General features: G+C 46.7%; 1 protein-coding gene across 6 annotated transcripts in view; it reads left to right on the forward strand.

Annotated features, from left to right (window-relative positions):
• Window positions 1-9597, forward strand: part of SLC10A7 (solute carrier family 10 member 7) — a 237929-nt gene extending 228332 nt beyond the window's left edge. For all 6 annotated transcript variants that reach the window (XR_012129626.1, XM_073232598.1, XM_073232603.1 and 3 more), the window contains 2 exons: window positions 5025-5170; window positions 7088-9597. Coding sequence is in view for 5 of the 6 variants with exons in the window: in XM_073232598.1 (XP_073088699.1) it covers window positions 5025-5170; window positions 7088-7117 (176 nt within the window). In the remaining variant the exon portion in view is untranslated. The remainder of the gene's footprint in view (window positions 1-5024; window positions 5171-7087) is intronic.
• Window positions 9598-19672: the final 10075 nt, after the last annotated feature.

Genomic DNA, 19672 nt, shown 5'->3' on the forward strand with positions numbered 1-19672 from the left:
CTTAAAGCCCCTGTAAAATTGTAAATGCATGCATAGTGTTCAGTTCCATAAAGTCAAATGCCATATCATAAAGTCTGGTTGGATCCTGTCAACCATGGTGACACAGAATCAGTACCTGGGAGCATTAAAATTAATCTGCTTCACTTCTATTACTGCAGTGATAGCAAGATGAGAAGAGGTCTATATTTAAATTTTGCTTTAAAAAGAAAACTCTACCAAGTTTGCTTGGTTTTTTAAATTATTGCAACTTTTCTCCTAGTTAACGAATGTAGGGAAAATGGAGTGTTATTCTGTATAGTAAATTTATGATGGGATCTGGAAAAATACAAATCAATTCACTGATCACACTCCTTCTGAGCCCCTACCATATGCTCAAATGTGAAGACCAAATAGTGGCTGACCCCGAGCAGCTTAGAGCTTAGTGAGGGGAACCCACAAGAATCAGGCCATGATAGTGCAGTGCACAATGGGCAAATAGTACCCCGGGTTAGGGAAGCAGAGAGCAGAAAGGACCTATAGGCCAGCCTTGGGACTTCGAGGAGGGATTCCCCGGGGAGGCAATTTAAGAACTGAGGGTAAAGGATCGGCAAGTCATAGAGTGGGGGGATGGGCATCCTAGGCAAAAGGAGCACGTGTGCAAAGGCCCGGCGGCAGGCCAGCTGGGACCTGCGTGCACAGGTGGGGACGCTGAGCGGGAACCTCTCTGCTCCTCGCGGCCGGGGCACAGAGGGCGAAGCAGGGCCGGGTTATGAAGGTCCTTGTCCACCACACTAACCGCCTGTGTACTGGACTCCCGAGTGATTTGTCATCATCAGATTGAGTACTCACTCAGGCCTCAGAGTGGCAAGCAGCTTGGGCAGGGAAAGCCCAAGGCCGAGCGCCTGGCCCCGGGGTGGCGTGGGAAGTGCAGCCGAGAGCGGGCCGTGCCCTGAGGGAAGGTCACCTGGAGGGGCGTGGCACGTCCCTGAAACGCGGGGTCCCATCACGTCCGCTGACCGACTGCAGGAGCGATGGAGGGAATTGTTAGATGAGGGAGTCAAGGGGTGAAAGGCGGTGCATCACGCAGGCTTCTGGAGTGAAAGCTGGTTTTCTCTGATTTGATCTGAAGATCAAATTTTGCCAAATTCATAAGCAGGTGACAGAAGTCACAGTATGGTCGGTGCGGGGCCCCTGCTGTGATGACTGACCCGCCATGACCAAATGTTTCCCGGTCCTCCTGATGGTGCCGACGACGTGGCGAGGAAGCCTCGGGACACCGATTCCAGATCCAGCTCGCCGCTCCCCGGGGCCTGGCACCCGCGTGGACCGCCCACACGGGGGGAAATCTGCCGGCGCCCAGCCTCACCCAGCCTCTCCTTCTGCTCTGACCTTCAAGGAGGTGAAAATCCACGAGGAAAGCCCTGCTGGGATCGCCGGCTGGTGGGGGTGGGAGGAGACCGAGGCAGGGTGGGGAGAAAGGATGGTGGAGACACGAAGGAGACGGGAAGAAATTCTAATGATCCAAGAGCCAAGTAGATAACAGAATGAGTGGAAAATCAGGTAGATTTCAAGGCTGAGGTGATGTGGCAGAAGACCTGGGAGAGATGGGGAGTGTGAGACGGATTCGATCCGCCTTTGCAGAAGGGAGGCCACCCGAGAAGGAATGTGGAGCCTCTGGGAGAGACTGGGCCCCCCGACAGCTGGTGAGGAGACCAGGGGCCTGGCCCACACCACGGGCCGTGAACTTGGACCTCAACCTGAATGCCCGTGGAATCAAAGTCATCCCCTATATGTCAAGAAATGCACTTGGCCCTGCTGACAAGCAAATGTGGCTTTGTGATACTGAAGGCAGAGGTCCCAGTGGAACCACTGCACACCTGCCCATCTGACCTACACCCTGTGAGGTCATAAATCACAGCAGCAATCGAAAACTAATTTATATCAAAAGTCTTTTTTAAAGGGCAATAAATCTATATGCCTCTTGCTTAGATTCAACAATTCTATAAGTATTTTAAATAAATAAGCAAAAGTTCCCAAACAAGTAGCATATGCCTTGAGTCCCTGGAGTCTGCTTCCCACCAAGGGGTAGACTTCCTATGACTCCACCACATGAGGGGCTTGAGCCCTAATCTCTGGAAGCTAGGTTTTTTCTCTTATACATTTTTTTCATCTTATTTTTAACTTCAGTCTCTTGGGAATAGTGGTAACAGGAGATTTGATTCACAATTAACAAGAAGGTATTGCAGGTGCAGAAAGTGGTGAAGAGAAATCCCTATTTAATTCCACAAGTGTCTGCAGCAGCTACAAGCCTTCGTGAAGCCCTGCTCTTTCTCAAGCAAGGGGAATGACTGGAGCAGGAGGAGAAGCATGAAAAGGGCCTGTGGCTCGAGGTTCCAGCAGGAAAACAGAAGCCACCCTTCCAATATAGAGAGGGTTAAACAGTGCTGGGAAACTGAGATGGGGGAGAGGAGACGGTGGGGAAGCAAAGGAGTACTGCCTGCAGGAAGCAGCCAATGCTGGGGGCGCCAAGGAAGGAAGTTGGGCTCTAGAAGCTCGGAGGAGGAGATGGGAACTCAGACCTCCGAGATGGGGTGGCGCAGGGAGTACTGGCTGGAGCCCACTACTGCTGGCACCTCCTCTGCCTCCATCCTGCCTCTAGTCGCCCTGTTGGCAGGACCGTCCAGGGAGCCCGCTGGTGAGGAAGAGTGATGCTTGCACAGTCCCAGCCCCGTAGTCGGCAGTGTACAGAAGGGTGTGTGTGGAGATGAGCTGTAAGGGCTGAAGAACCAGCACAGGGCCAGAAGAGAACCTCATGCAAACTGGTGTTAGGGCCCAAAGAAGGTGGAAGGTCACCTGTACACTAGAAACTTCTTAAGTCGCTTCTTTCAGTCTGTGCTTCCCTTGCCGTTAGTGGGGTAGTCCTCACAGTTAGTCAGCTCCTTCCTGGTAGGGAAGCGCAGGACACCCTGGTGCAGGTAGAGGGGAGTCTGAAGAGGTCCGCTGCCCCAGCGGTGCCTCCCTTCTGGGAAGGGCCAAGGGGAATGACCTCCAAGAGGACTTCTGAACTGGAAAGCTTTTTGCCCACTAGGCACTCTTCTGCTGAAGGGAGCTGCAATCCCCATGGCACCTCGAACTGAAGACCTCACAGGCCTTGAACCTTATCTGACACACAAAGCTGGAAATCCCAGTTGCCTGGGTTGTAGTTCTGACTTCACCACTTGGGGAGGTTTCCTTTCTTGTTTCAGTTTCCGCATCAGTAAAATGGGGCAAACAGTAGTTTTCCTCAACCTCCCAGGGTTACCGGAACGCTTAGTTCAGTTAATAATAGGAGAGCTCTTGACAGCTCATGACGTCTAGTAGGCACTCGCTGCGCACTAGCCATGATTATCGCTATGATTGCTACCTTTGTGGATCTACCTTGTCACACTAGAGTAAATTTCTGGGGTTACTCACGTTACCTTGTATATCTTGCAGTGGGTGTTCTGTTTCCTTCTGTGGTACAGCCCTGTAACTCTCCCTGGAGCCCACTTCAGCTTGCTGAAGAATGTCCCAGAGCCCTGGTCTTCGCCAAGAAAGGACAGCTTAGGTGATCTGCCCAACAGCCACAGTGCTCAAGTTTTGGGTCAGAAATTCCTGCTCTGATCATTTTTAGGCACAAACATCCCCATATTTCTATCATTTGCTCCCATATAGCCCCACTTTAACTCCTTCCCACCCCTCAACTCCTTAGCATCATCCCTTTGGGCCAAATAATTTTGCCTGGAAACAGGAGGGCTTTAGTCAGATCTTCTTAATTTTCTCATCATCGTAACTTTCCAGGACTATAAGATCAGATGCTGCTTTTCATGCTATAACTGGACTAAGCATATTATTTTTAAGAAGGAATCTCTCTTGTTTTTTGTATTAGTGAGAGGACAGAATTACAAAAATCTGAATGGGTGCTTTTGAGGCTTTGAGAGAGACATTGTTTGGGAAGAGTTAAGTGTTTTCAGTTTATGGCAATGATATGCGAGGCCATGAAAAAGAATGCAGCCGTGAAATACATTTTTGCATAAAGGTTTGAAATTTATTAGAAAGTAAAAATAATTGAAAAAGCAGAGCTTTCCTCACTGGGTTACAATAAAAATTATTTATATGCCATCATTCTGCATGTTTAGGAGCTCGGGTCCTTTTCAGAGGCTCTTCGCTAAGAAACAAGAGGAAAGCTAAGGTATTCAAGCTGTTCAGTTGAACAAGCTGATGTACATATACCCTGCATTTCTGATGACTGGGCCATATTAAAACAATTAGTAATAATGGTCAAATTACCAGTGTCTGAATTGTATCATAGAAGCTCAATAGGTACGCACCACAGGTAGCTGCTTACAAAATCCTCAGACCTTGCCCTCAGTAGAATGGAGGTGGACTCCTGAAATAGTGTTCATTTACCTGAGTTCCATTCAGGTATCCAGTACTCATCTTCAGATTCACCTGCCATACACAGTATTGAATAAAAGCACTTTGAGATCCTTGGCCAAAAGAGATTGTGCAAAACGTTTACTAATGTTCATCGGAAAAAGTGCCTTCCTGCTCACAGCAGTATTTCACTTTGCGTTGTCTTAACCATATCCTTTTGACTCTCAGAAGTGAACTTGGGGCTTTGAAGTGGTGCCAGACAGGCCTCCCTAAAGACCAGCAGAGCATTCCACTACTCAGCAAGGCAAGGTCCATTCTGAACCTCTACCTCACCACTATTCATCAGCCTTCACTCTGTCTTCTCTCCTCTCCTTGCAGACAGGCTGCTGATTTGCAGTGGGAGCTACTGGTGTCCTCGAATACTGACCACCTTGGCAGCTTCAGTCTGTTCTAGGCAGGGCTTACAGCTGTATGTGATGAAGGGAAGATGGGAAGATTTGGTGACTCATTCAAGACCTTCCCTTTCAGTTCTGTGAATATACACAGGGGGAGAAATAGTAATGACCTGTTGCAGGGTTAATGGAGTGTGTCTTTAAATTTGATGATAGATGGAATTTGCCTCTAGGTTTTCTGTTGTCTCTGTTCCTCAGGAATTCCAATGCTGAAGATAGTGTTTGCAGGCCACGAGCGCCTCTCTTTAATATCTGTGCCCTTGCTCATCTACCATCCAGTTCAGATACTTCTGGGAAGTGTCCTGGTGCCAACAATTAAGTCTTGGATGGTGTCAAGGCAGAAGGTAAGACTCCAGGAAGATCTTATTTGAATCCAAACCAGATTGAAGTGCTATTTCTGAATTTTAGCTGTTCATACACTTTAACTTTTGTTCAAAAAGTTAACTTATGTCAACTTGCGCATATTGAAGGGCATATAGTAGTGGAGTAAAGGTAAATATACTCAAAATATACATACCCTTCCAGTCAGGTGTATAGGGTCCTTGCTCCCGCCAATCTTTCATATGGGTCCTGATTTCGCATGCCTCTCTGATAGGATAGTGCCTGACTTTATCTAAAATGCTTACTTTATCTTAATTTCCAGACACATGATAACTTCTTTATACAGTAAAACTATGTGTCTGGGCATTAAAAAATAAAATTCAGTTAGCCAAGGAGCCATACGATGGTCAGTTTTTACCACATTATCTCAGAGTCTTGTAACTTACTGGTCATTCGTGGCTTTGATTTCCAAAATTATCAGCCTGCTGCATATAAAATCACATGCTGCATATACCCATGAAGCACCTTACAGAGCTGGCCCCTTCACAGTGGCTGAAACTTCATAGGACACAAGGCAGTGACTATTACCAGGAAATGAGTAGGAAGAAGAGACAGCCGATGACAGAGAAGTGCCCTGGGTCGTGTCTTGGTGTCCTGGAAATGGAATAGCTACCCTACTACCTCCGGAGCTCTGTACATGCTCAGCGCATCCCAGCCTTCAGCTGGCCTGCCGGCAGTTCTCACTGGGTGACCTTGGGCACACTACCTCACGTGTGTCTCTGCCACTCTAAGACAAATGACAGTATCAACTCTAGAGTTGTAGAAGATTATGCGTCAAGTGTTTGATAAAAGCTAGTTGCTATAGTTAAAAGTCGTCATTGTTGCTCATTATCATCCACAACACTGTGGCGAGCTCTGCTGTCTCCTCCGTACAGGTTAAGAAAGAGGCTCAGATTCTTGAGCAACTTGTCTAAGATTGTGTGGGTGGTTTAGGTCAGTGCTAGAATTACAGCTGGAACCCTAGGCTATTTGGCCCTCAAAATCTTTCCACGACACCACAGTGACACTCTAGACAGAAATGTAACACTGCTTTTAGAAGGAATGCCCTAGGTCCCCAGAACCCTCCCTGAGAAAGTAGCCCCCCCCCGGCCCCTTTTCACGTTAATGTTACCCAGCAGAACGAGGGTGATGACCATTGCTTCTGTGCTGGGTGCCACCCAGGCTCCCGTCCTCCCACTCAGAGTTGGTAGACCAGCAGTGTAGCAACTTTCTCTTCCTTTTGAAAACCTCCATTTATATTTATCAGTATGCATGTGCATTGTTGGTCAGAATTTATACGTGTAAATTTTGACAAAGAACAGAGAAAATCATTTGAAAATCCTAGTATTCTATCACAGATACCCAGTCATAGTGGGCAGCAAATTAATCAGTGAAATTTTCTTCTAAATGCTTAAAACCACTGAGATTTATTCTAGGGAGTAACAGATGCATGTCCAAAAGGGACACTAGTTGGACGACACTGTTCATTTTCCCTTTGCCTAGAAACCACTGCACATGAGGGAGCCACTGACTAACGTAGAGTAACCCAGGAGACTTGGAATACCTATCCATGCCATTTGTCAGTCATAAAGGCATCCATGCTTGTCTCCTCTGCTTTACAGACACTCCTGATTTAGAACCCAGGCACCATCCAGTACACAGCGGGACTCAGTGAGCAGCCCAGCTGGGCTTGGGGAGGTGACGAGGCTGCCGGTCAGTGAGGTGGGCAGGAGAATCTGTGTGTATCCAGAGGTTTGGTTCATGGATTGTGTAATGCTGTCTGGTTGGGCCTCTTCTTCCTTCTAGCAGCATAAATTATCTGGTGTTAATTGATGCTTTCAACTTGTCCTTTTTCATGGACAGCCTCCAGCTCTGAACCTCCTGTTCTTCCTTTCTCGTAGGGGGTGAAGTTGACGAGGCCAACAGTATAAGGACGGAGGCGCTCTTGAACATGCAGCGGTGTATATATGTACAGGATTGTACATACAGGCAGTTCTGAAGACTTGTACTTGTGAATGTTGCTTTGATGCATATTTTATTTTTTTACACAAAAGTATGATATAACTGTTTAAGTGCCTTAAAATGTATTTGACAGGAGAGTTATTTCCAAAACCTATTTTGTTCATTCCTGCCAGGAGTGGTACAGTATTTTGGAGTTGTTTTATTTTTTTCTAACACAGGAAATTGTCATCATAACTGACAAAAAGCAAACATACTTTCCTCATACCACCTTTCATGCAGTACAACTCTACACTAGTTACTGTACTGTTTGGAATGAGGTCACAGCACCAGGAAAATGCCCTCCTGATGATAGTGGAAATTTCCAAAGTCTTATTCACAAATACTTTGACTTCACTGTGTGATTCTTTTTTCTTCAACTGTGACATGCCTCTCCTTATCAACTCAGCAGGGGTCATAGATTAAGTAGATGCTGAAATGCAAAAGTTACCTGTATCTCTTGACATCATTTTTTAAGACATTCCTTTGAATAGTTTCCACACAGAAATTCCTTCATTCCATTATAAGAGATTGTGGTGGTGTATGTCTTAAATGTATTATAAGCTGCTTCAAAGAAAAGAGCCTAATGTTTGAGTTATAAATAAGTGAGCTTTTGAAGTAAACTACAGGATTTGGTTTTCAGACTTTTAAAATTATATTTTACATGTTTTTCCCTTTTCTTCCATAATTTCTTTCTTACCTGTTTCCCAACACACTTGCAAAATTATAACAGCTAAATGCAAGACACAAAAATGTTACAGTCAATTCAAGAGCAGCAACAATTAGTGATGGTCTGTATTCACATTCCACAACTGAGACCAAAATTGTTTTCCTGTTACACAGATGTGCTGAGCACAAATTGCCAGAAGCAGCCTGTTACATCCGTGAATTAAGCACACTTAAGATATTCAAGACAAGTTATTAATAAGAATCTCCTTGGCAGATTTGACAAATGTTTGCAACCATTTTTTAAAAATTAAATCATATTCTGGAAAATATATGAAAAGATTAAAGTCAGGGATGCAAACGCATGTTACATATATGCCATCTCCCTAGGCAGATGGAAAGAATAATGGGCACAGAAAATGCAAAAACAATTCACTAGCCAAAATATCAAGTAAAATGAGTTCCCAATGGGCATCAGCTTTTAAAGGAGTATCCAATATTTGCTTGTACTACGGCTCAAGAACTTACACTGGACCCAGACGGAGAATAAAGCAATATGTAGAATTAGGGAACACTCGCCCTGTTTTCTGCATAGCATTCTGTCACATCCTCACTGCATGTCCTTTCTTGATCTGCCAGATGACATCGGCATCCTGGGACATAAAGGCCGTTCTCCATCCTTGGCAGCTGTTTTGTTATTCTTTCAACAACAAAAAATTATTCCTTAGAAACATAGCAAGCTTATCAACAGTGTAAATTTATATTACTGTTACTACTGGGTCTCTCATCTTATGTTACTTATGACTCATTTCAATATTTGTGAACCTCATAAATTTCACAGGACTTATGAGTATAAATTTTAAGGCTGGGCCCAGATCCTGCAAAAATCTATGCTGAACAGGCTATTTGTCAAGACGTTCACTCTCATCAAAACCTCTAGTCATCTTGCTTGGTATTTCTGATGCTTACATACGGAGCACAGAAAGGTTTTCTTGTTTTGTTCCTATAAGCTTTGAATTTCAGAGTAAATGAAATTGTCCGAGCTGTCATAAAAATCTTTCTCCCTAGTATTAGAATACTGATTTTTTTTCTCCAACTTATCTACCTCTAATGCCTAACACCTATAGTAGGTGTGATTTTGGGATAAAAATCAACTGAGAAGGCTATAACATTTTATCCTGTGCTTTAAGAATGTGTCTGTTTTCAAATAATCTTCTCTACATAGTGAATTTTGGTGGCTCTAGGGATAAGCGTATGCCCATTTTTTTCTTACACAAATGCTGTGGCATATTTTTCCATATAAAACAAAAAAAATAAAATCAAAACTTATTTTTAATTCATGTTTATTGGGATTTACTTATTCACATCTTAAAATACTTTATGATGTTTATGCACTGTCAAGCTGTCTATTCTATGCATTTGTTTTGTCTAAATATGTTTATGAGAGAAATACATTAGATTGTATTTGTTTGCTCATTTTCCACCTAGATTTTTTTTAATGGTTGTTAGGAAATTTGACTTTGTAATGGGTGATAATGTTAATCTTTTCATGTGTTCTTTTCTAAATTAAAAAATGTTTGTATTCTTTTTCATTCTCCCCTATACTGTTTAAAACTAACACTCCTCTGGCTAATGTTCAGTGTTTGTTTATGCTAAATACCAAATTTTTTCAAAAGGACTGGTGAAGTAATAAAATGGTTTATTTATGAAAATAATTCTATGATTAAACAAAGAGATGTTTCAGAAATCACAAGAGAACCTTGTGCTTATTTTTAACCTGATTTCAGATGCACTCATAATGCCTTCCAAGTATCTATAGATATCTCTAGATTTGCTCCCGTGTATTATATCATTTGTGGTTAAATAGACAGAAGTTTCATAGTCTTCCCAGGTATCCTTATCAACAGCTCCACCCCACCCACAATGTTAAAATCCGGAAATATCCCTTGCTTTTTGTTACAGAAATGTTCTTTTACATCATGGTCGAGCACCAAAAAAGAAACTTACTCAACAGAAGAGGCGAACTTTAAGAGATGTGGGTTTTAGCCTCCCTTGTCACATTTTTGAGGGATAGAAAAAATGAAATCTTGGAGTGCCTTTTCCAAATCCAGTGTTTCTTTATGAGCAAGTTACCTGGCAGAGAATTCCCCATCTTCGTGTCCTTGTTTCTCTTGGCTTAGGGATCCTCCTCTCTGTGGTCAGTCATCCGAAATGTCCCCTTCTCCACGAGGCCTGCCTGCTTCCCCAGCCAGCACTGGCCCTGTGACGGGCCAGCAGAACTTGTCCCTGAGTCTTCTGAAACCATTGCATCATCTAATCATGCTGACTCCTGCTATGTGGTCCTCATTTCTGTTTTTTGACTATACCCAGCACAGTGCCTGGCTCAGAGTTGTAGCCAGAAACATGTGTAGTGACTTTCAAAATTATGGCCCTAATAGATAGACCATGGACCTTATGAGAGAGCTCTTCCCTACTTACAGATGATTACTAATTTTCAAGGAAAAGTGACTTTCTTCCTACAATTCATATCCTAAATAAAACTGCAGCTGCATTGTGCTACTCAGAGAAATCCATTCCTTCTTAGCTGAGGAAGTACCAACTCTCCAGGGTGAGACTGAGGATGTGATGTGCAAACCCCTCATTGTTTGTGCTTTGGAAGAACAGTAAACCCTCAAAAATTCAGGCTGTATCAGGCTGTGGTGATCTGAATTAGTGAATACTTTATATGCATAGAAAATAAAGGATTTTCCTTGTAGAAATTCTAACATAAAAACTAGATACAAATTATGATTATCATCACATCGCCATTGGTTTGTATATAGACATATTCAAAAGGTCTGGGAGTTTATTCTCTGCAGCAAACCAACTAATCTTATTTATACTGTAGGACCATTTCTCAAATATGAGTATAACCTCATTTCAAGAGAAAAAAAGTTCTTATAGACCCTGGGGAACTTACCTAGTTAGCCAGTTATGAGAAACTCTTACATATCAAATGCTGCCCCTCTAACAGTTGGTTGGTGCCAATGTGCTTCTAAACGTGAGAGTGGACAGGAGCCCGCAGGGCCGGGCTGAGTCAGAGGCTGGTCAGGCAGACGGTCCCAGTGGGCCCTCAGATCTCCCCCCCCTAAGCCCCCCCGCAACTCCCAGCCCTGCAGGCTCCCAGCTGTTCTCTGCCCTGCGCATCACCGCCCAGACAGGGAACTCTGTTGCAGTTCCATGATTTCTACCAAAGGCCAAACACACTGAATGTTTGGGATGTACAAACATAACATTGAGTATTAGACCTCCTGTACCCACCCATCTTCCAGCCATGCTTCCACCTGGAGTTTCTCACTGACCACCCTTCCCCGTGGGCTCCATCCACCTGCCCCGTTACCAGCTTTTCCTCTCTGCCCCCTTCTGTCACTGACCGCCACATTCACAGATCCTTAGCCATCTATTTGTTCATTCTCAGACTTCCCAGACATGCCATAGGAACTACTTGCAACAGGCAGAGGACACCTTTAAAAAGCCAGCTTCCTTCAGATTGCTGTGTAACCGGACAGAAGCTGTATGGTTTCCATTTTCCTCTCCCTAGGCTAGCTCACATTCCTAAACTGGGCATTGGAATGAGCAAGTCGAGGGTCCATGTATGTCCTGGACGAACTGTGCCCCAAATGTCAGGAAATAGAAAGAGTATGTGACTCTTCCATATAAACTAATAAAACAGGCAAAGCACATGAATAGGTAATTTGTACAAGTCAAAATAGGAATGGATAATAGACATAATTTAAAATACTCGATCTTAATCAAGATCAGGGAAGTACTCCTTTAAATGAGATACTTTTATTCACCTATGAGATTGACAAAAAATTTAAAGTTTGATAATATCCAATAGTACAAGGATTTGAGGAGAGGACATCCATGCCTTTCTAGTGGGAGCATGAATGGGAGAGGAATTTCTGGAAAGGAGTACCATCAAAATTTAAATATATGTGTTCTTCAACCCAGCTCTTTCACTTCTAGGAATCTATTCTGCAGAAATAGACAAATGCCCAAGGATCGATTGACAAGGATGTTTTCAGAGCATTGATAAGGCTGTATAAGTTGCTTGTTCCCTTGTCACTGGCGATTTCAAACTTGAAATTCTTGCAACATGTGGATTCGTGCCTGCTGCTGGGAGTTCTAGACTCTGAGTCTAGGTGTTCACACAGAGCACTGTTGTCAGTGTGCCTGACTTTGCCAACATGGCCAGAATCCATCCTGTGCTGTTTCTAGCCAATTAATGTTTACCACACGTCCCACCCAAGGACCCACTGCTGCTAGCATTTCGTGTGCCCTGTGTTCTGACAAGGTCCCCTCACCCTCACCAGCTCCTCCTTATCCATACCTAAGAAGTCCTGTGCATGTTGAAGACAGAGCAAACTACCATGTGTATAGCTCACTTCTCTGCTCACGAAGCCAAAGCGAGAATCGTGAAACATCACAGAATTGTTACCAGGATCGAAAGAGTGCAAACAACTTGTCACAGTGCTGGCCCTTGGTAAGAATAAGTGTCAGTTATTCATGCTCAACAGTGGATAGGACCTGGGCGAACCTCACTGGACACGTGAAGTCAGGCATCAGGTTCTATTCTGCATCTAATCTATGTTAACGATCTCTTACAAAGTTCATTAAATGTCACTAATCAAGTCACGAAGTGACCAGGGCACGAGTCTCTACTCCTTCAGTTAATGAAGACACTGACTGTGAATTTTAAGATTGTTGCCCCGACCCTGGATTCCAGTAGGATGGAAAGGCCCTCCCAAGCCCACCATTGCTGCCTGGATCTTGCCTTTTCCTGCTACTGCAAAGAACTCCAAACCAAAATTTTGTCCAACTCCCCAAAATCTGACTGGCTGCGAACCATCTGATGATGCAGCTGACAGCCAGAGCTGCACCCACATTGATTCTGAGGTCCCAGGGCCTGTGTGAGAGGACTCCTGCCTCTGGGGCTCTCCTAGAGCAGCCGCCACAGTCATGTCCCTCACGGAGGGCTGCCCAGGGCTCTGTGTCCAGGCTGAACTGACCCCTTTCTGCTTCGTTGGGTGCCACCGTGGTCCTGGAATGACTGGCCCTCTCAGAGGCCCCACTCATGCACCCCCTTAATGTTAACATTTCCAGAAATTCTGGTCCCCAACCTTTCTTTCCACCCCACGCACTCTCCCAGCCACCCCCACAGTGTCTGCCGCCTTCCGCAAACCAGCAAGGGCTCCCACAAACCAGCAAGCACCCCCACATCTGCAGTCCCGGGCCTGCATTTCCCAGGGAACTCAGACGTTCCCACCTGCGCACCTCCCAACCACATGCCCTGAAGGAAAAGCCAGCCACCTCTTGCTTTCCCTACATTCAGTCCTCCCCTCAGCAGCTTCCTTGGTTGGCACAGCAACCAGCCAGCCCGGTGTCCCCTGTCACCCTTCACACCTCACTTTTCATACCCAGTCATCAGATTCTCTCGATTCTATGTGCAAAACCTGTCCTCATTCTCTTCCTTCTCATTCCACTGCCACTACCTTAAAATGCCATTTTTAGGATTTTTTTTCCCACCAGGATCAACTTTGGCCAATCCAGGAAACCCTTTGCTGACATTTAACAATCACTTGCCATGCGCTGAGTGCCCTGCTAAATGCTTTATGTGAAGGATCCCGTTTAACCCTTATGACAATGTTTCACACTCATGTCATTTTTCCCATTTTACAGATTAGAAAGTGGAGGCTCCAAGAGACGACATTCCAGGTGCCATAGCTTGTGAATGACAGAGCCTGGATTGGATGGCCGACATGGCCAGCACCTCAGCTCTGCTGGCACCTGGGTCTCAGGGCCCCGGCGCACCCCCCACCTCCGTGAGACAGTCCTTGGCTCCAACTGTCTACTGCACGTCCTCGCTTGCCATTATATCACTCTCAGGTTGTGTCAGATCCTCTTTGTCCACATGTCTCTCCCCACTAAATGATTGGTTTCTTCAGTAGGAACCTTGTTTTGTTTATCTCTGTAACCCTGACAACTAGCCAAAGGTTTGCCTGATGGCAGGAACGTCAATAAGTGTTTACATCAATAAGTGTTTATTAAATGATGAGTAAAACCTTAAGTCCCTTCAGGTTGCTTTTCTGATTCTGGGGGAAAGAGGTCTTCAGATTATGAAACACTATTTTTGGAGAGTGGCATGTGACTCATGATTATCATTCAGGGAATGGGAATCATCACATTAATCTATCTACAAATGCTCCTGAAAGGACTTTTCTATTAATGAAAACAATCCATAAATATAATGATGCCCATCCAGATGCACATTCCTTGTTTCAGCCTTCACTGCGGGAACCACCTCTCTGGCTTATATATGTGTGCAAAGGTCCTGAGGTCAGGGTCAGGCACCCAACCTGGGAGAAGCACATGGCTCTTGGCCCCAAGCTAATCAAAGAGCTCGGCCTCTCTGCCCTTTACCTGCCTTTCATTTTGCATCCCTGCCAGGGGACAAATGCATCCTCTGCTTGCCCTCCTGGGACGTTAACCACTCATTAACCCTCTTGGGATATTAACCCAAATGCAAAGTTAGGATCTAACTAAAAGTCAACTAGCCATGGAGAACACCTGGGCAGATGCAAGGGCAAGAGCCCTGGACCAAGCGTAACAAGGCACAGGCTGGCTGGCTATTGTAGAGGGAGCCCTACATCAGGGCCTTTTACCTCTGGGTCACTGGTTCAAATCCAGCCAGGCCTCTCCTGACAGAAAATCATTACCGACTCTGTGTCAGGTTGCCTGACAGATTGAAAATGAGTTTCTGTCTGCATCCAGCAGGCAAGCGTCCATGTCACACTTGGCACTAAGCAGCTCTTGAGTCTGTGGAGACAGAGTAGAAGTCATGTGACAGTGGCCCATGTCTCTGAGGTCAGGCGCCTGCCTGTCAGCATGCTCTTCGTGGGGGTCTGACAGGTCCCTCATCTCCGCCCTTTCATGAGCACTTTATTAATCTGGTTGTTTTTTCTCTCTCTGAAGACATTGTTTAACGATTAGCTTGAAGTAATGGAACAACTGACAAAATCCACTTGTGCAGCATGGAAAGAAGAGCAGCCAAATCACAATACAAAAAGCTCCAGAAGAATATGTTTTCCCTTGGCAGGGCTGAGCTGGAGGCTCTGGCAGCTGGGCCTGTCCAGTGGAAGGCGTCTGCCTACTGGGCAGGCGTGGCAGGGCACAGCGGCTTCACCACAGAGCTCCCTGGGTCGGGGGCCCTGGGGGGCAACTTCCAGGCTAGTTAGTTTTCACCTCTCTGCTTGCCTCCGAGAACTTCCTACGCCACTAGACTCCCTGCTGGTGGCCTAGGCATGGCAGGCTTAGAAAGAGCCTCGGCCTTCCTTACTCAGACAGGCCCGCCACACCCGCAGAAGACTGTCCACCAAACACCCTCAGACTGGGCTTTCTTCCCCACAGCTGAGCAGGAGCGATCACACCTGCGCCCTGGATCGTTCTGGCAAATGCAGACCATGGTCTGAGTTAGCTGCGTCCTCCCTCCCCCTCCCATCCCTGGGGCCGTGTTGGGTGACTCCAGCCTGGTCCTTGGAGAGCTGCAGCATCAGAGGCGCACCCCCCTGGGTCACACAAGGAGCACCCAGTCCTCCCAGGACCACCCGGCTCTGGACAAGGTGAGCCCACTTGTCTGTTTAGGCCCATCCCCAGTTGGCCTGCTGTCCTAGGGTTCCCTCGCCCAGGGTGGGACAGACTTCTGACCCCAGAAAACCAACGTTTTCCTCCTTTCTCTGTCCCCCAGCCCTGCTCGTTAGGACAGGAGCATGGGGTCCCCAGACCCAAGCTTGATCTCACCCCTTGTTTGGTTGAATCGAGGAGAACAGTCAGGAGCACAGGGGAGGAGACACAGAGCCCAGGACCGTTTATGCTCCTGCCCTTCGTGCTCCGCCGTATTCTCACCCCTCCTCAGAGATTCCTGAAGCACAGAAAAGCCCCCGAATTCCCAGTTCGCATTTCATTCTGTTTCCACTCTCTGTTTAGACACACTGAAATTATTAAACAGGGATGATCCATATTGTATCTGTTGCTGTTCACATATACCAGCAGGTTTAGTATAGACTCCCTGCTGCACCCGAATTTCTGTGGAGCTCTTGCCATATGCAGCCAGTCTCAGCATATGGTGCTACTTTCCATGGCAAACTGGACAGAAGCTTTGTGTGTGTGTGTGTGTGTCTGTGCGTGTGTGTGTGTGTGCGTGTGCACATGGGCAGCTGTGTGCTTGGTTATACAGCCACGTATACTCAAAAAAGAAAAAATCAGGATGGAGTTGAGTGAAAAGCTGGGTCTGCCAAGCACGCTTGGAGAGGCACGGCCCCAGAGCTCTTTGCCCCTCAGACTTTCTGGTTGGGGTGGCCCTTAGGAGCCACTTGCTTCTCTGCCTTGCTTCTCTCCAGAGCCCTCGAGGCTACCTTCAAATGCAGCCCTTCAGCTCCCCATCACTGCAGAGGCAATAAAGAAGCCTGCAGCACAAACTCTCTGGCTTTTCAGGATTGCTGTCTGCTCATATGTGGGAGTACACAGACAGGTCAAGATCAGGAGAAGGGAATGGCCCCCAAAAGGGGTGGGATGGGTGTGTGCCTGCCAGGCTGAGCCTGAAGCAAGCTGTGGCGACCTGGACCAGCCCCCATCTTCCAGAGACTGGGACACCCTGAGGGAAGGGCGCTCCCTGCTGGTCCAAGCAGAGCAAAGCTCTTAGACCCCAAGAGAGACACCTCTGTGGACAAAAGGAAGCAGCTGCCTTTGTGTTCTTCTGCTTCCTTCCCTAGCTGTGCTTCTGGAAGAATGAGGAATAGTTCCAAGGGAAAGCAAAGGGCTTGCCTTGACATTTAGAGAGCCTGTTCTTGAGGAAGGGCAACAAGCAGCATTCCATTCAGCCCCAGCACTGAGCCGGGTACCTGGCAGATGCTCAGTAAAGTGTACAGGGAAGAAAGTGGCCTCTTCTACCCTCCCAGCCCCCCACTGCTCTGTGTTCCTTCTTCAAAGGATGGGTCCTTCCTGAGTTCGGTTTCCTTCTCTCAAATGGGGATGGAGTTGCCTCCAGGTTGAAACGAAGTCACTCGCATAAGTGAATAAGGGCAACTGGAAAGAGTGACACAAATGTCAGGGATGGGAGGGTTGTGAACTATGCAATAAATACACTCCAGAATTAAGGTTTTAGTGGCGAAAAAGGAGATCCTCTTTACCCTTTGACATTCTTCTTTCGATCCAGTAGAAAAGTTGTAAAAATAAACTACCACCACCACTACACCCAAGGAAATCAATAGAGCTATTTTCTTTTTGGATGGAAAAAAATTTTTTTTCTATACTGGGCTGTGTGCAAAAAAAAAAAAAAAAAAAAAAAAGAAAAGTGCTGCTCACCACCACTGTGGATAAGCCCTGGCCACACAAAATGTGCACAGCGTCCTTCCAGCACCAAGACTTGGTCTTATTTACATTTATTGACATATCAAGCAAAATCTCCATGGCTGCCTGCCCGGAAGCTCTATTTTTAATTGTTGGACGCCCAGCCACCCCGAAGACCCTTCCTGGCACTTTCCTGAGGATTTCCGGCCACTGCTAGCTTGTGAGGGAAGGCAGCAGACAAGACTCCTTGCAGGGAAACCAGCAAAAGCTGAAAAACCAGCAAGCCCCAAATCCAGCCACGTGCAACCCCTTTCCAAGGTGATTCTCTGGCAGGCTGGGCCTGGCCCCCCGTGGGCGGAGGGGATTTTGGCTCTAGCCTGTGGGCCAGCTTTGCAGCTTGGCCAGCTGAATCCCATGGACATAAAGGACAAAAGGGACGGGGAAGAGGGACGCAGCTGCCTCTCTCCAGCTTCCTTCTGTAGCTGTGCTTCTGGAAGAATCGGGGATCGTTCCAATGAAGGCAAAGGGCCTGTCCTGAAAGTTAGACAGGCTGGATTTTTTTTTCTTCTTCTTTTTAAAAACAGCATTTCCTAGACAGAGCAAGAATTATCTGAATAAATATTTTCCAAGAGTGCCCTCTAGTGGAAATCTGCCGGCAGTAGCACGTCTGACAAATAGGGGACTTGGACCGCAAACTCCTGAGTAAAAATAAAGCACATTCAAGAGAGACCTCCGTTACACGTGATCTGAAAACATATCAAATTTCTTCCACAAGTCCAACAAGTCCATAAAATGTCACATGGACTCGATTGGAAATGAAGGCTGGCTTAAGCCTTTAAAAGGAAATCGTGTTCTACTTTTGAAACTGGAAATCATGTTATACGTGCAGTATTTTGAAACCTTAAGTGCGGAGAAGTGTGTGGAATGGGGCAGCGGAGGAGATCCGCTGGTGGTATTCCTAGGCTGAGCCTGTGCTGCTGGCCGAGTGCTTTTATTTTGGCTGTGCAAGGATCCAGGGCCGCAGTCATGTCCAGCCCCGAAGGCCACACACACTGCTGGGACTTTTACCTTGGAGGACGTGGGACAATGAGTCATTTGTGCCTCTTCCTGGTTCTTCCTGGCCAAGGTCAGCTTTCCCACTGGAATCAAGCAGCTTGGCCCAGCGCCCGAGCCGTCAGGAGCCTTTCAATGGTGCAGAGCCCAGGGAGAGGGTGTGCTCCTACCCCACTCCCCTCCAGAGGCCCCGATCAGGCTCACAGGCAGCCCTGCTCCGTGTCATAAAACTTCTTTCACTCTTCTCAGTGTCGTGTGAAGGGCCTCCTAGTGGAGGCCTAAGGAAGTCACCTGACGCGAAGGTCCCCAGGCTTCTGGGAGGAGGCCCCTGACAGTTCTCGGTCTGTCCGGTGAGCTTTACAAGGATGATTAATTTGTATTGGCTTGGGTTGATCCTGAGGTATCTTATAACCACTGCTACTACGAGTAGTAATAAAATAGCTGCCATTTATTTCTCCATTCAACAAATACATTTTGAGCACCTACACTGTGCCAGGCTAGACTCTGTCCAAGATGGATACAGCCCTCATCTCATGGGAATTACAGCCTAGAGTGGAGATAATGGAATCGAGGGATCATTCTGAGGCTGTGAAGGAAGCTAAGAGTGTAATAGGAGGGGACACGTGCCTGTATGAAGTATTTGGACAGACGTTGCTGAGAAGCTTACATTTAAGCATCTTTTTGAATTAAGGACCATCTTGCTCCCAAATTTGCTGTTTTTTCCTTTCCCGTGTGATGAAGCTTAATGGAAACAGGGATAAACAATGGAATCCCAATGCGTCTCTCAGTTCAAAGGTTGAATCCGGCACACTGCACGGTCTTGAGTGGATTAACAGCACACTGCTCCCCCCACCGTCCCTTAGCATCGGGCTTGAGGGGCCCTGCTGGGGAGAAGGACCAAAGAAGTGCACTGGTCATGCCTCCAGTTAAACGTGTCGCTTCACCAGCTCTTGGCTGTGGTGCGCAGTCTGGCCACTGATGTCAGGCTCCCTCAGCCTACAACCTGAACAGATGCTGAGGAGATGCTCCTGCACCACACTGACTCAGATCTAAGTCTACACCCCAGGTTTCTCCTTAGCTTCCCTCCTTAGGCACCTCTCCTCCAGCAGCCACAGGGACGGGTCTCCGGGAAAAGGTCACCCTCCATGTTTGCAGAACTCATCACTGACCGGACCCTGAGCAGCAACAGGAAGGAAGAAAAAGGCCACCAGAAGTGACCCTTGACTATTCCTCAGCTGCTGGTGGGGAAAGATAACAACCCGCAGTGGGCTGCATGCAGACAGTAGTACAATGGTGTGAGCTGCTTTTTCTCTGAAAGCCACGTTGTCACACCAGCTATCCCAGGAGAACAAAGGGCGACAATTGGACCAACTCCTTGGGTG

Source organism: Manis javanica, chromosome 3 (assembly GCF_040802235.1).
Source record: "Manis javanica isolate MJ-LG chromosome 3, MJ_LKY, whole genome shotgun sequence".
NCBI classification, from domain to species: domain Eukaryota; kingdom Metazoa; phylum Chordata; class Mammalia; order Pholidota; family Manidae; genus Manis; species Manis javanica.